The sequence below is a fragment of the Delphinus delphis genome, chromosome 7, assembly GCF_949987515.2.
Source record: "Delphinus delphis chromosome 7, mDelDel1.2, whole genome shotgun sequence".
NCBI lineage: Eukaryota > Metazoa > Chordata > Mammalia > Artiodactyla > Delphinidae > Delphinus > Delphinus delphis.
Window position 1 is genome coordinate 33,895,569 of NC_082689.1, and position 16,166 is coordinate 33,911,734.

The 16,166-nt window shown below is 37.3% G+C and overlaps 1 protein-coding gene and 1 non-coding gene across 8 annotated transcripts in view; one reads left to right on the top strand and one right to left on the bottom strand.

Annotated features, from left to right (window-relative positions):
* ALS2 (alsin Rho guanine nucleotide exchange factor ALS2) overlaps positions 1 to 16,166 on the top strand; it is an 86,866-nt gene that overhangs the window by 49,608 nt on the left and 21,092 nt on the right. For all 7 annotated transcript variants that reach the window (XM_060016299.1, XM_060016301.1, XM_060016298.1 and 4 more), the window contains 8 exons: positions 1,772 to 1,934; positions 5,833 to 5,964; positions 6,368 to 6,496; positions 6,866 to 6,936; positions 7,335 to 7,401; positions 13,425 to 13,627; positions 13,747 to 13,812; positions 14,842 to 14,940. In XM_060016299.1, the coding sequence (XP_059872282.1) occupies positions 1,772 to 1,934; positions 5,833 to 5,964; positions 6,368 to 6,496; positions 6,866 to 6,936; positions 7,335 to 7,401; positions 13,425 to 13,627; positions 13,747 to 13,812; positions 14,842 to 14,940 (930 nt within the window). The remainder of the gene's footprint in view (positions 1 to 1,771; positions 1,935 to 5,832; positions 5,965 to 6,367; positions 6,497 to 6,865; positions 6,937 to 7,334; positions 7,402 to 13,424; positions 13,628 to 13,746; positions 13,813 to 14,841; positions 14,941 to 16,166) is intronic.
* On the bottom strand, positions 4,542 to 4,647 carry LOC132428854 (U6 spliceosomal RNA). The gene has a single exon (XR_009520244.1). It is a non-coding gene; the product is annotated as a U6 spliceosomal RNA (small nuclear RNA).

Genomic DNA, 16,166 nt, shown 5'->3' on the forward strand with positions numbered 1-16,166 from the left:
CCTCTACTCCCTGTCTCTATGAATTTGCCTGCTCTAGCTACCATATAAGTGGAATCATAGTAGTTGTCCTTCTGTATCTGGCTTACTTCCCTAAGTATAATGTTTTCAAGGTCCATCCATGTGGTAGCATATATCAAAATTTCATTTCATTATATGTCTGAATAATATTCCATTGTATGTATAGACCACATTTTGATTATCCATTCATCTGTCAATGGACACTTGGGTGGTTTTTACCTTTAATATATTTATTTTTTGAGTAACAAGTGCAAACTTAGCCATGTAAGGAAAGAGCAATATTGCCACTATTGGATTCAAAGCTCCCAAGAGAAGATAAGCTAAACAGAGTAGTTCAGGTTTTCTGAGAGCGTACTAGGGCCCCTTTTGGGAAAGTCTACAGGCAAGAACTTGAGTGAGTCCAGAAAGGTAATAGGGATTTACAAGTGTTGGAACATTTCTGGTCTAGTACTGGGCGTCCAGAAGAAATGTGGTCAGAGGGAGTATGTGTTCACCATGTACCACCTCCATCTCTCAGGAGCAGGTCAAAGCAGAATATTTCTGTAGGATTAAATAAGTTTCCCCAGCTGATCTCAGCAATAGGATGTGGTGGAGGAAGTAGGAACATCCAACAGGCCAATATAAACAAAAATCTGGGCCATGTTCCTCGGGGCACGCTCTCTTAATTGCATTATAAAACAGTCCACTTTGTGCCGTTGAACTTATGGGTTCCTGGAAATTATTACATATTTTTCCATCTTTCTAAGATAATATTTTATAATTTCTGAGTTAAACATCTCTTTATTCCATAGTTCTCTAAGGGATTATAAAATTATTCATTTTTGCTTTATAGTCTTGTGTGACATTGTTTTGTTTGAAGCCTTGTAGCTGAGAATTGTAGTGTAGTGCTTGTAAAGCAGTCAGGGTGGTACCTGGCACAGAATTATTGTTCATTAAGTGGCAGATAATGAGTATTACTCTGTTCCACCGACTCTTACTACTTTACAGATCTTTTAAGTGTTTTAGTCTGGTGAGCATAGTCTCAATGGGTTACTAATCAGCCTTAAAATTTGCAGTAAAATTTTAATTATGAACTTATATATAATTGAATATAAAAACTAAATGTTGGCTTCAGTTTGAATGCTTTTGACAATGTCAACATTAAAATCTGCACATGTAATTTGCTTTACTGTTTCCTCTTAATTGTAGTATTGGTATCTACAGCTTTTTGTTACTGTCCTGTAATAAACTCTTATTAGATGATAAACAATTTAAAAAAAAAAGAAATTAGAAGTATTTTAATATTCCACGCCAATTCTGTTAGAGCAAAGAGCTTTGTTTTTTCCTCCAGTATTTCTGTGTAGCACAACTAATTAGAGCAGTTAGTCTTGCCATTTATTGCTGTAACTTCTGGCTTGGAAATTAATAGGTAAATGTGTCAGCTGGTCTCCAATTATTCCCTGAAACTGTAGGATGTATGATTCATTTCCTAGAACTTCAGGCACAAGCCTGTGATTAACCATCTCTATTACAGAGTTACTATTGCTACCATTTGCTACTTTTTATACCCCCAAATCCCATTTTATAGGCAGGGAAATTCTTTTAATTACATCTGGTTTATTTCATTGTATTAATCTTCTGGTACTTTCTTTCATAGCACCTAAAAATGTACATTTTGAAAAAGGTAGTATCAAGTGAAATATGTCTACTCAATATCATGCATGTCGTCAGTACCAAAATGATTAACTGAACCCCTGTTTTTCTCTACCTTCAGTGATTTCCTAAATAAAAACCAGGAACTATTGCAAGACTTATCAGAAGTGAATGATGAAAACACCCAATTGATGGAAATATTGAATACCTTGTTTTTCTTGCCAATCAGACGACTTCATAATTATGCCAAAGTTTTGCTAAAGCTTGCTACTTGTTTTGAAGTGGTAAGCTCTCATGTATACCTCCTTTGGACACTTGGGAAGTCAAGGATCATAGTTTGTTTGTTTGTTTGTTTGTTTGAATTATGCTACCCCAAGATCTGGAACTACACTAATTTAATATTTATAATGTGTCTAAATTTATTTTTCTTCAGGGAAATGAAAGCAGAAAGTATGACTGTAGGTATATCTAGTGTTCTTTGCTGTAGATTCAGTTTCCTCTCAGGACCTTAACAAGATTAATTTTATTCATTTTATGAAAGTCTAAAGTTGAGACCCAGTTGTGCTACTCATTCAATAGTTGTCCAAGTTTGAGTACATACTGAGTACAATTACACAGAACTGTTTAAAACCCTGGCTTCCTATATAATGACTCACACTTGTACGGCAGTGGCATCAGCACCTAGCCTGGACTCATGATAGACTTATGCCAGGTATTTGGGTCACCTTGGCATATGCTATGAGAAATCACAGTGTTACAGGATTTTCTCAAATGTTAATGAGTTCACTTTCTGTATTAAATTAGTTAGGTGGAGTCCTAGAAAATTAGCACTGCTCTAGGATATGGGTATATGTTAAAGCTGGTCCTAAGGCAGTCACCTTTGAAATTGTACTGAAACGTGTTGTTTTATTTTGTTTCCATTCTGAAGGACTCTAGAGAAACCATAATGATTCTAGTGTTTCTTATAGTTCAGGATTTTTCAAATCTTGGAATCTATCTCCTTGGCTCTGGACAGATATTGTCTCCAGAGTGATCTAGGAATTGATGTGGCCTTTCTACGTTTGATCCTACTGTGGTCTTGTGGGTCTGTTCTTTTGTCTGGTTTCAGTGTTACCCCAAACTGATCTAATTTCAGCTATGAAGGTTTGAGCTACACAAATATCCCAATGAGATACAGATTTCACTCAGTATGTCCTTAATTAATCAAAAATCAGCTAGATCAGCTTGGAATTGTTCAGAGTCTGATACTGTACTATTTTCAGTCTGAAGAGTCCTAATTCTGTGTAAAAAATCCATGCTCTTTTAGTTTGGAATTAAAGGCCCTTCACAGTCTGATACTCTCTTTTGTTTCTAGCCTTATAGTCTACCCTGTGTCCTACATGTTAGTTCAGATTCCCTGGATATAGTTCTCATATGCTTTATATTTCCTCTATCCTCATTATGGGAAACCTTCAAGGCTTGAGTCAAAAATCTTTTTCTCATGAAAATGAAGCCCTCTCTGACCATACTCCACTCCTTTCCCTGCCCATCTCTTATTCCCTTCTCTGTGTTTTGCTAGTACTTTTTGTCCCCATTATTTTCTTATCACATTATGTCGGTGATCCTCAGCCAGGGTTGGGGATCAAAATCGTCTGTATTTTTCAAAACACGTGGCTATGTTCCATCACTGCGAATTGTTATTTAGTAAGTGTAAGGTATAGCTGAGACATTATATGTGTATAAAATTATTTAAATAAAAATAATACCTAATATTTACTAAATGCACTCCATGTGCCATGTACTGTTCTAAGCATGTTATATATATTCATTTAATCCCCACATCGACCCTGTGAAATAGATATTATTACTATCATCCCCCTTTTTCAGATGAGAGAATTGAGGCATAGCTGAGAGTTGGTAGAGCTAGAATTCATATCAGAGCATTCTGGCTCCAGAGTCTCTTCCTTTGACTATTTTACTATATTGTCTCTTCCAATAACCTATTAACAAAACCAATGTATTATTCTGGTATGTTATATGTTTTTCTGTCTTCTCTGCCTAGTTATAAGCTCCCAGAAGACAAAGACTGTGCCTTACTTATTTTTTTATCCCTAGCATTCAACAGAATATTCCATATGTAGTAGATACCATTAAATGTTCCTTAAATGAATGGAAAAAATGGATATGAATGACTGAGAACTGTGGAATGTAAAGTAATTACGAATGTGAGGAATCATCTTTTCATCTTACCTTCTCCTCACTCTCCACAAGACACTGCAATTATACCCTATCCCGTGGTTGATTCTCAAAGACACAGACACCTGGGGGTTCTAGAGACCCTTTCAGGAGATGGCAGGATCAAACTGTTTTCAGGACAGTACTGAGACATTTGCTGATTGCACTGTGTTGTCGTTTGCACTGATGGTGCAGAGATAAAGATGGGTCAAACTGCTGGCTCCTTAGCATGAATCAAGGCAGTGGCACCAAACTATACTCAGTCATTGTGTTCTTTGCTGGCATGTACTTGCAGTTAAAAAACAAAATAAACAAACAAAAAATTGCCAATTTCACTTAAAAAACATTCTTGGTAAAGCAGTAAAAATTATTCTTTTTAACATCAACCACTGAGTATACATCTTTAAAAAAAAAAAAGAGAGATATAATTGACATATAACATTTTATTAGTTTCAGGTATACAACATAGTGATTCAATATATGTACATATTATGAAATGACCACAGTAAGTCTAGTTAAATTTATCACCATACACAGAAATACAACATCTTTTTAATATTCTGCATGATGAAATGGGGAGTACACAGAAAGCAGCTCTGCTGCATCCCAAAGTATGAATGTTTTTCAAGGAAAAGCACAAGATTGAGATTGTTTGAGTTGAAAGCTGCCTTTTTCTTTTAAATGTGGAATGCTTCACGAATTTGCACGTCATCCTTGCTCAAGGGCCATGCTAATCTTCTGCTTATCGTTCCAATTTTAGTATATGTGCTGCTGAAGCAGCACTTTTTTTTTTTTTTTTAACTTGAAAGAACAATTGACAGATAAACTGTGGTTATTCAGACTTGGGTATTTGACAGATACTTTCTCAAAAAAGGGGGTTAAATGAACCTGTCACTTCAAGGAGAACAACTGACAGTATTTGTTGCCAATGATAAAATCTGAATTTTTAAGCAAAAATTAAAATGTGGAAAACGTGTGTATCACTACAAGCTTGGCATTTTTCCAATATTTAAAGACTTTCTGATGAGATTGGTGACGATTTAATGTGCTTTTTGATACAATAAAATGTATCAACATTTGGAAGATCTGCATAATTCACTGAACCAGTATTTTTCAAATGTCCAATTCACACGTTATAAAATCATGCATAGGTTTTAAAAAAAAAATCTATTCAAAATGTAGGATAGACCAGAGAATTTTAATGTAACAGGATACAAAGAGTTTGATGTAGTTTCAGATTCCACATTTTAGCTACTCTTTAAGAAACTACCACTTAACAAGTTTTGGTATAGTTTCAAAGGAGAATATCCACAATTATATGAAATGGCTATTAAAATCCTCCTCCCTTTTCCGACTAAATATCTTTAAAAAGCAAGATTTTCTTCATTTATTTCAAATAAAGAATCTTAACAGATTAAATGCAGTGGCAGATACGAAAATCCAGCCGTCATCTTTTAAGTCAGATAATAAAGAGATTGGAAAAGATGTAGAACAATGCCACTTTCCTCATGAAACATTTTTTTGTTTTGGAAATTTTAGTTATTTTTCATTAAAAATGTTATTGTATTTGAAGTGAGTTAATAAAGATATAAAGTTTTTTAAACTTTATTCTCTGATATGGTAAATATCAGGAGATAATAACCCACAAAAGCGAAACAGAGAGATCCCGAGACCAAAACCCCTGAGAATTCCTGGCCTATCCTGAGTTCTCTGCTGCTCTCCTCACTGATAACTGTCAGTGTATATTTCTTTTCCCCTTGAGTTCTTCCCCTATTTCATAGTACCTGTATGTGGTAGGATTTTCTGGAACCAGTCGTCTTTTTCCTCAGCTCCCTTTAGTGTACCATATCTGTTCTTAGGCTGGCTTCCCTCCCTAAATTATTACTACATATCTAAACCACACTGAGTCTACAAATTCTGGACAATTGTTTTATATTCTTTTTTCCCTCCTTAATTATTGGCCTCTAGACATCTCCAGAATACCAGAAACTGCAGGATTCCAGTTCTTGTTATGAGTCTCTTGCTCTCCATCTCGGCAGGAAAAGGAAGGAAGCAGAATACACACTGGGTTTCTGGAAGACCTTTCCTGGAAAAATGACGGTAAACCATGCCAATTGTTGATATCCCGGCAAACAGCAGGCTTATCCGTAACAGCTGCCATAATTTTCTCGGTTTCTCACTTATTTATGGTAATAATGCTTTAATGACCCCTTTTCTAAGGGCAACTAAGGACCACAGCAGTGGGGGCTTTACATATCAACACCTTCCCTCCTGGCTAGGAATCCTCTCTGAATATGTCTCTCCCTCTTTTGTTTGTTCCTATCTTTTTATTTTCCTTTGAGCACTGATTCTGTGAAATATTTGGATCCCGTCTGAATTTAGGTTTAACACCAAGCTAAGCTGTGACCAACAAATTCTCCTTAATGTCATTTGTATCGTTTTCATCTTCTCTTTGCAGAAAATAATTTTGATACTTCAATTTTGTATTTGTTTTTAATACCAGGATTCCTTGAGGAAGCCAGAGCGTCGACTGCTGTGTGAGAGCAGTAACCGGGCCCTGTCTCTGCAGCATGCTGGGAGGTTTTCTGTGAATTGGTTCATTCTCTTTAATGATGCCCTAGTCCATGCCCAGGTATGCTGGATTCCTAACCTTAAAAGAGGCCCTGGAAGGTGCAGTACTATGAGTATTTAATTAATCATAGTATCAGTTTATTTTACAAACTATTGTGATTTTACTGAAACTCTTGAGTAAAAGAGACTGTTTAGCTTGCTTTTGTGGTACCGGCCAGATTTCAGGGAGTTTTTTTAGTTTCTAACTTGAAAATGAGTGTCAGCCATCTGAAGGGGTCCTTGCAGCAGACATGGCGAGACCATTGGGGTTAGTTATGTTATGGGGACTATGTGACTGAGGTGGACTTAACCATTTGAAAGGGGTTCTGCAGCAGGGACCCCAGGGCCCACATGGGCTTTCTCACATGTGTCTCCATGTTCTTTGTTTCAGTTCTCCACACACCATGTTTTCCCTTTGGCCACACTGTGGGCAGAGCCACTTTCTGAAGAAGCTGGTGGTGTGTAAGTGTCCCCCCAACCTCATTCCCTTCCTCTGTTACTTAGCCAGTTTGTTTCCTTAGACATGAATAAAATGGGAAGGCTCAGGAGGCCTCCCCATTCTGCACAAGAAGGCTTACTCTCCCAGTACGTAGGTAGTAAGTGCCCTGCTGTGAAGAGCATGACAAATCATGACAAGTGGTGGAAGGGCTTCTCCATTGTTCTCATCCCCATAGTTTAACCCAGAGAAATAACTGTGTCCTTTTCCCACCGTGGAAACCACACCCAGAACATTGAATATATTTAAATTTAATTGACTTCTGATCCCTTTGAAATAAACAAGTTGCTTTTCATATTTGAGGATGGATGTTGTAATGACAGGTTGTCATACTTACTGATCTTTATCCTTGTGAACGTTTTAGGAATGGCCTAAAGATAACTACACCCGAGGAGCAGTTCACTCTCATTTCATCAACGCCCCAGGAAAAGGTTAGTCCATCATGGTATTTTCCTTCCATCTTTGGCCTGGCTCTTTCTGTCTCTTATGGTGGTAAGAAAGGAATAAAAACTGTTCTTGCTTGCCTAATGATCCATAATGATGTCTGATAAATCTTCATTAAACCAAGACTGTAGAATTTTGTTGTTGCTGTTCTTTATTTTATTTTATTTTATTATACAGCAGGTTCTTATTAGTTATCTATTTTATACATATTGGTGTATACGTATCAGTCCAAGTCTCCCAATTCCTCACACCACCACCACCACTTTCCCCCCTTGGTGTCCATACGTTTGTTCTCTACATCTGTGTCTCTATTTCTGCCTTGCAAACCGGTTCATCTGTACCATTTTTCTAGATTCCACATATACGCATTTATATATGATATTTGTTTTTCTCTTTCTGACTTATTTAACTTTGTATGATGGTCTGAGTCCATCCGCATCTCTACAAATGACCCAATTACTTTCCTTTTTATGGCTGAGTAATGTTCCATTGTATATATGTACCAAATCTTCTTTATCCACTCGTCTGTCGATGGGCATTTACGTTGCTTCCAAGTACTGGCTATTGTAAATAGTGCTGCAATGAACATTGGGGTGCGTGTGTCTTTTTTTTTTTTTTTTTTGCGGTACGTGGGCCCCTCACAGCTGCGGCCTCTCCCGTTGAGGAGCACAGGCTCCGGACGCACAGGCCCAGCGGCCACGGCCCACGGGCCCAGCCGTTCCGCGGCATGCGGGATCCTCCCCGACCGGGGCACAAACCCGCGTCCCCTGCATCGGCAGGCGGACTCCCAACCACTGCGCCACCAGGGAAGCCCCCCATGTGTCTTTTTGAATTATGGTTTTCTCTGGGTATATGCCCAGTAGTGTGATTGCTGGGTCATACAGTAATTCTATTTTTAGTTTTGTAAGCAACCTCCATACTGTTCTCCATAGTGGCTGTATCAATTTACATTCCCAGCAACAGTGCAAGAGGGTTCCCTCTCCAGCATTTGTTTGTAGATTTTCTGATGATGCCCATTCTAACTGGTGTGAGGTGATACCTCATTGTAGTTTTGATTTGCATTTCTATTTTGGAGATGAATCCTTTGTCCATTGATTCATTTGCAAATATTTTCTCCCATTCTGAGGGTTGTCTTTTCGTCTTGTTTATAGTTTCCTTTGCTTTGCAAAAGCTTTTAAGTTTCATTGGTCCCATTTGTTTATTTTTGTTTTTATTTCCATTACTCTAGGAGGTGGGTCAAAAAAGATCTTGCTGTGATTTATGTTAAAGAGTGTTCTTCCTATGTTTTCCTCTAAGAGTTTTATAGTGTCTGGTCTTACGCTTAGGTCTTTAATCCATTTAGAGTTTAGTTTTGTGTATGGTGTTAGGGAGTGTTCTAAGTTCATTCCTTGGCATGTAGCTGTCCAGTTTTCCCAGCACCACTTATTGAAGAGACTGTCTTTTCCCTGTTGTATGTCCTTGCCTCCTTTGTCATAGATTAGTTGACCATAGGTGTGTGGGTTTATCTCTGGGCTTTCTATCCTGTTCCATTAATCTATATTTCTGTTTTTGTGCAAGTACCATTTTGTCTTGATTACTGTAGCTCTGTAGCATAATTTGAAGTCGGGGAGCCTGATTCCTCCAACTCCATTTTTCTTTCTCAAGATTGCTTTGGCTATTCCAGGTCTTTTGGGTCTCCATACAAATTTAAAATTTTTTTGTTCTAATTCTATAAAAAATGCCATTGGTAATTTGATCGGGATTGCATTGAATCTGTAGATTGCTTTGGGTAGTACAGTCATTTTCACAGTATTGATTCTTCCAATCCAAGACCATGGTATATCTCTCCATCTGTTTGTGTCATCTTTGATTTCTTTCATCAATGTCTTATAGTTTTCTGAGTACAGGTCTTTTACCTCCTTAGGTAGGTTTATTCCTAGGTATTTCATTCTTTTTGTTGCAGTGGTGAATGGGATTGTTGCCTTAATTTCTCTTTCTGATCTTTCGTTGTTAGTGTATAGGAATACAAAAGATTTCTGTGCTTAATTTTGTATCCTGCCACTTTACCAGAGTCATTGATTAGCTCTAGTAGTTTTCTGGTGACATCTTCAGGATTCTCTATGTATGGTATCATGTCATCTGTAAACAGTGACAGTTTTACTTCTTCTTTTTCCAATTTATATTCCTTTTATTTCTTTTTCTTCTCTGCTGTGGCTAGGACTTCCAAAACTATGCTGAATAAGAGTGGTGAGAGTGGACATCCTTGTCTTCTTCCTGATCTTAGAGGAAATGCTTTCAGGTTTTCAGCATTGAGAATGATGTTTGCTGTGAGTTTGTCTTATATGGCCGTTATTATGTTGAGGTAGGTTCCCTCCTTGCCCACTTTCTGGATAGTTTTTATCATAAATGCGTGTTGAATTTTGTCAAAAGCTTTTTCGGCATCTATTGAGATGATCATATGGTTTTTATTCTTCAATATGTTAATATGGTGTATCACATTGATTGGTTTGCATACATTGAAGAATCCTTGCACCCTGGGATAAATCCCACTTGATCATGGTGTGTGGTCCTTTTAACGTGTTATTGGATTCTGTCTGCTAGTATTTTGTTGAGGATTTTTGCATCTATATTCATCAGTGATATTCATCTGTAATTTTCTTTTTTTGTAATATCTTTGTCTGGTTTTGGTATCAGGGTGATGGTGGCCTTGTAGAATGAGTTTGGAAGTGTTCCTTCCTCTACAATTTTTTGTAAGAGTTTGAGAAGGATGGGTTTTAGGTCTTCTCTAAATGTTTGATAGAATTCACCTGTGAAGCCATCTGGCCCTGGACTTTTGTTTGTTGAAAGATTTTTAATCACAGTTTCAATTTCATTACTTGTGATTGGTCTGTTCATATTTTCTGTTTCTTCCTTGTTCAGTCTTGGAAGGCTATACCTTTCTAAGAATTTGTCCATTTCTTCCATGTTGTCCATTTTACAGGCATAAAGTTGCTTGTAGTAGTATCTTATGATGCTTTGTACTTTTGCGGTGTCTGTTGTAACTTCTCCTTTTTCATTTCTAATTTTATTGATTTGAGTGCTCTCCCTCTTTTTCTTGCTGAGTCTGGCTAATGGTTTATCAATTTTGTTTATCTTCTCAAAGACCCAGCTTTTAGCTTTATTGATCTTTGCTATTGTTTTCTTTGTTTCTGTTTCATTTATTTGTGCTCTGACCTTTATGATTTCTTTCCTTCTACCTAACTTTGGGTTTTGTTTGTTCTTGTTTCTCTAGTTCCTTTAGGTGTAAGGTTAGATTTTTTTTTTGCAATTCAAATTTTTTTACTTAAAGTTATTATAAAATATTGGTTATATTCCCTGTGCTATACAACATATACTTGTAGTTTATTTATTTTATATGTAGTAGCTTGTACCTCTTAATCCCCTACCCTTACCTTGCCACTTCCCCCTTCCCTCTCCCCACTGGTAACCACTAGTTTGTTTGGTTAGATTGTTTATTTGAGATTTTTCTTGTTTCTTGAGGTAGAATTGTAATGCTATAAACTTCTCTCTTAGAACTGCTTTTGCTGCATTGCGTAGGTTTTTGATTGTCGTGTTTTCATTGTCATTTGTCTCTAGGTATTTTTTGATTTTCTCTTTGATTTCTTCAGTGATCTCTTGGTTATTTAGTGATGTATTGTTTAGCTTCCATGTGTTTGTGTTTTTTATGTTCTTTTCCCTGTAATTTATTTCTAATCTCATAGCGTTGTGGTCGGAAAAGATGCTATAATTTCAATTTTCTTAAATTTAGCAAGACTTGATTTGTGACCCAAGATGTGATCTATCCTGGAGAACGTTCTGTGTGCACTTGAGAAGAAAGTGTAATCTGCTGTTTGTGGATGGAATGCCCTATAAATATGAATTAAGTCCATCTGGTCTATTTTGTCATTTAAAGCTTGTGTTTCCTTATTAATTTTCTGTCTGGATGATCTGTCCATTGGGGTAAGTGAGGTGTTAAAGTCCCCCACTATTATTGTGTTACTGTCGATTTCCTGTTTTATAGCTGTCTGCATTTGCCTTATGTATTGAGGTGCTCCTATGTTGGGTGCATATATATTTATAATTGTTATATCTTCCTCTTGGGTTGATCCCTTGACCATTATGTAGTGTCTTTCCTTGTCTCTTGTAACAGTCTTTGTTTTAAAGTCCATTTTATCTGATATGAGTATTGCTACTCCAGCTTTCTTTTGATTTCCATTTGCATGGAGTATCTTTTTCCATCCCCTCACTTTCAGTCTATATGTGTCCCTAGGTCTGAAGTGCATCTCTTGTAGACAGCATATACATGAGTCTTGTTTTTGTATCCATTCAGTGAGCCTGTGTCTTTTTGTTGGAGCATTTAATCCATTCACATTTAAGGTATTTATGGATACGTATGTTCCTATTACCATTTTCTTAATTGTTTTGGGTTTGTTTTTGTAGGTCCTTTTTTTAAAAAAATTAATTTATTTAATTTATTTATTTTTGGCTGCATTGGGTCTTTGTTGCTGCGCACAGGCTTTCTGTAGTTTTGGCGAGCGGGGGCTGCTCTTCCTTGCGGTGCGCGGGCTTCTCATTGCAGTGGCTTCTCTTGTTGCACAGCATGGGCTCTAGGTGTGTGGGCTTCAGTAGTTGTGGCATGTGGGCTCAGTAGTTGTGGTTCATGGGCTCCAGAACACAGGCCCAGTAGTTGTAGCGCAAGGGCTTAGTTGCTCCGCGACATGTGGCCTCTTTCCAGACCAGGGCTTGAACCTGTGTCCCCTGCATTGGCAGGTGGATTCTTAACCACTGCGCCACCAGGGAAGCCCTGTAGATCCTTTTCTTCTCTTGTGTTTCCCACTTAGAGAAGTTCCTTTAGCATTTGTTGTAGAGCTGGTTTGGTGGTGCTGAATTCTCTTAGCTTTTGTTTGTCTGTAAAGCTTTTGATTTCTCCATCGAATCTGAATGAGATCCTTGCCGGGTAGAGTAATCTTGGTTGTAGCTTCTTCCCTTTCACCACTTTAAATATATCATGCCACTCCCTTCTGGCTTGCAGAGTTTCTGCTGAGAAATCAGCTCTTAAGCTTATGGGAGTTCCCTTGTATGTTATTTGTCATTTTTCCCTTGTGGCTTTTAATTATTTTTCTTTAATTTTTGTCAGTTTGATTACTGTATGTCTCAGCGTGTTTCTTCTTGGGTTTATCCTGCCTGGGACTCTCTGTGCTTCCTGGACTTGGGTGGCTATTTCCTTTCCCATATTAGGGAAATTTTTGACTATAATCTCTTCAAATATTTTCTTGGGTACTTTCTCTCTCCTCCTTCTGGGACCCCTATAATGCAAATGTTCGTGTGTTTAATGTTGTCCCAGAGGTCTCTTAGGTTGTCTTCATTTCTTTTCATTCTTTTTTCTTTATTCTGTTCCGTGGCAGTGAATTCCACCATTCTGTCTTCCAGGGCACTTATCCATTCTTCTGCCTCGGTTATTCTGCTAATGATTCCTTGTAGTGTATGTTTCATTTCAGTTATTGTGTTGTTCATCTCTGTTTGTTTGTTCTTTAATTCTTCTAGGTGTTTGTTCTTTAATTCTTCTAGGTCTTTGTTAAACATTTCTTGCAGTCTTCTCGATCTTTGCCTCCATTCTTTTTCCAAGGTCCTGGATCATCCTCACTATCATTATTCTGAATTCTTTTTCTTGAAGGTTGCCTATCTCCACTTTATTTAGTTGTTTTTCTGGGCTTTTATCTTGTTCCTTCATCTGGTACATAGTCCTCTGCCTTTTCATTTTGTCTGTCTTTCTGTGAATGTGGTTTTTGTTCCACAGGCTGCAAGATTCTAGTTGTTCTTGCTTCTCTGTTGTTGTTTTAGTGTAGCAATTTCAAACATAAAGCAGTTTATTTCAAGAGCCAATCAGTATTACTCAATAAGGAGAGTATTAGGAGTCAGAAGTTTTTTCACACCAAGGAAAGCTAGCAGGATTTAAAGCAGTGCTTGACGAGTTGTTGCCTTAAGCTTACTGAAATTTACTTTTTGCTCCTAGACAAAGTGGCTCCGGGCTATAAGCCAAGCTGTAGATCAGGCTTTGAGGGGGATGTCTGATTTTCCACCTTATGGAAGTGGCAGCAGTATTCAGAGGCAGGAACCACCCATTTCACGCAGTGCCAAATATACTTTCTACAAGGATCCTCGCCTAAAGGATGCAACCTATGATGGACGCTGGCTTTCAGGGAAGCCTCATGGCAGGTGAGAATGTTTACAGTTGGATTTATGCCTGGAGTCAGGATGGTAGTCTAAGTACTGCAAAAGTACTGATTATCAGAAACATTAATTGACATGTATTATTCTTTACTTATGCATTCCAGAGGGGTTTTGAAGTGGCCAGATGGAAAGATCTATTCTGGCATGTTCAGGAATGGCTTGGAAGATGGGTAAGAACTTCGTGAACATGAGTGTAAATTCAACTACAGACTTACATTATGTTATTTTGTGTTTAGAGTTATCTTCAAGACAGTTGGTAGAATTTTGTTTTGTGCTTTTGGAAGTGGATTAGGGCTTATAATGGACATGTATGAACATGAAGAGAGCTAGGAATCCAGGGTGCAGCCTTGATTTGTCTAGAATGAATCACTTACCTTGACAGCTGTGTTATCTCAGGTTACACAGCTTCCATCTGTTGACATGGGACTGTGTTTTCTATCTATTTCTTAGTTGTAAAGACTGAAGACCTTGGGTAATGTTGATGTTGAGATTGTTGATATAGAAGTGCCCCCTTTACACAAAGGGCATAGAGAAATTTTCCTTTCAGTAGTTTTAATTCATCTTTAATTTCTGTGATCTGTTGAAGGGGAAATCTTCTAAATGATATGGTATCCTAATGGTACTCAAATGACACTATTTTTATATAAACTTATGTTTTCTAACACTGTAAATATATGACAGTGAAGTATTTTGTATCATGTTAGAGAACTGATATATTTTACTATATCAAAAGATTATAATATAAATTGTGTAGGTGATTTTTTTTGTGTGTGATAATATAAATTTTTATGATGTCTTTTAATCTCCATTTAATAGAATTTCAGAATGAGAAGAGACTTGAGCTAATCTGATATACCCCCCTTATTACACAGATGAGGGAGCTGGGTACCTGGATTTACCCAAGGTGATGCAGCTAATTAGTGGTGGAAATAGGCCTAAACCACAGGTTTTCTGTTTTTCATTGGACTTGGGATAAAACACCTAATTGATCTGTGTAGTGGTGTTGATGTCCCACTCGTCTAAGACTTGCCACATAGCTTAGGTAATAGATAACAGCTTAAACCAAGACCCCATTTACCCCTTTCCTCCTCTAGGTATCAACAGATCTTTTCTCTGTTCTTGTTATATTTGCCAGTGTATACACATAAAAGGTGAATATGGCATAATGCATCTTAAGATGTTTTTATTCCCCTTGGCAGGTATGGAGAATACAGAATCCCAAACAAAGCACTGAACAAAGAAGACCATTATGTGGGCCATTGGAAAGAAGGAAAAATGTGTGGTCAAGGAGTCTATAGGTAATAGCATTAGAAATGTTGCTGGACTGGTTGGTGTTGCTTTTTCAAAGAATCATTTAAACCTAAATGTTTGTGTAGCCAGAGTTTCCAAGCAGTAAGTTTTATTTATTCTTCTTATGACTGAAGCTATATAGAGTCTTCTTTAAAAGGTCAACCTCTCATCTATCACAAGATGAAAATATTAGGTTATTATTTAGTTCTTCACAAAACTGTGTAAACCTTGTAAACCATAACTTTCTCATAGAATCTCCTAAATATCTTGCTTGTAAATTTATCTTATATTTACTGCATGACTCTAATATGGACAAAGCCTGTCATTCTTTCAGAGATGACTCATTATTTCATTTTCCCGTAAGGGACTAAATACACATTTTTCCCCATGTTAACACAAAATACCGCCCACAACATCTTCAACTTCTTAGACTCAGTCATTCAAAAATGAGATTTTTATCTCAAGCCAAAACAATCTTGAGAAAGGAAAACGGAGCTGGAGGAATCAGGCTCCTGGACTTCAGACTATACTACAAAGCTGCAGTAGTCAAGACAGTATGGTACTGGCACAAAAACAGAAATATAGATCAATGGTACAGGATAGAAAGCCCAGAGATAAACCCACGCACATATGGTCACCTAATCTATGATAAAGGAGGCAAGAACATACAATGGAGAAAAGACAGCCTCTTCAATAAGTGGTGCTGGGAAAACTGGACAGCTACATGTAAAAGAATGAAATTAGCACACTCCCTAACACCATACACAAACATAAACTCAAAATGGATTAAAGACCTAAATGTAAGGCCAGACACTATAAAACTCTTAGAGGAAAACATAGGCAGAACACTCTATGACATAAATCACAGCAAGATCCTTTTTGACCCACCTCCTAGAGAAATAGAAATAAAAACAAAAATAAACAAATGGGACCTAATGATACTTAAAAGCTTTTGCACAGCAAAGGAAACTATAAATAAGACGAAAAGACAACCCTCAGAATGGGAGAAAATATTTGCAAATGAAGCAACTGACAGAGGATTAATCTACAAGCAGCTCATGCAGCTCAATATCAAAAAAACAAACAACCCAATCCAAAAATGGGCAGAAGACCTAAACAGATATTCCTCCAAAGAAGATATACAGATTGCCAACAAACACATGAAAGGATGCTCAAGATCACTAATCATTAGAGAAATGCAAATCAAAACTACAATGAGTTATCACCTCACACC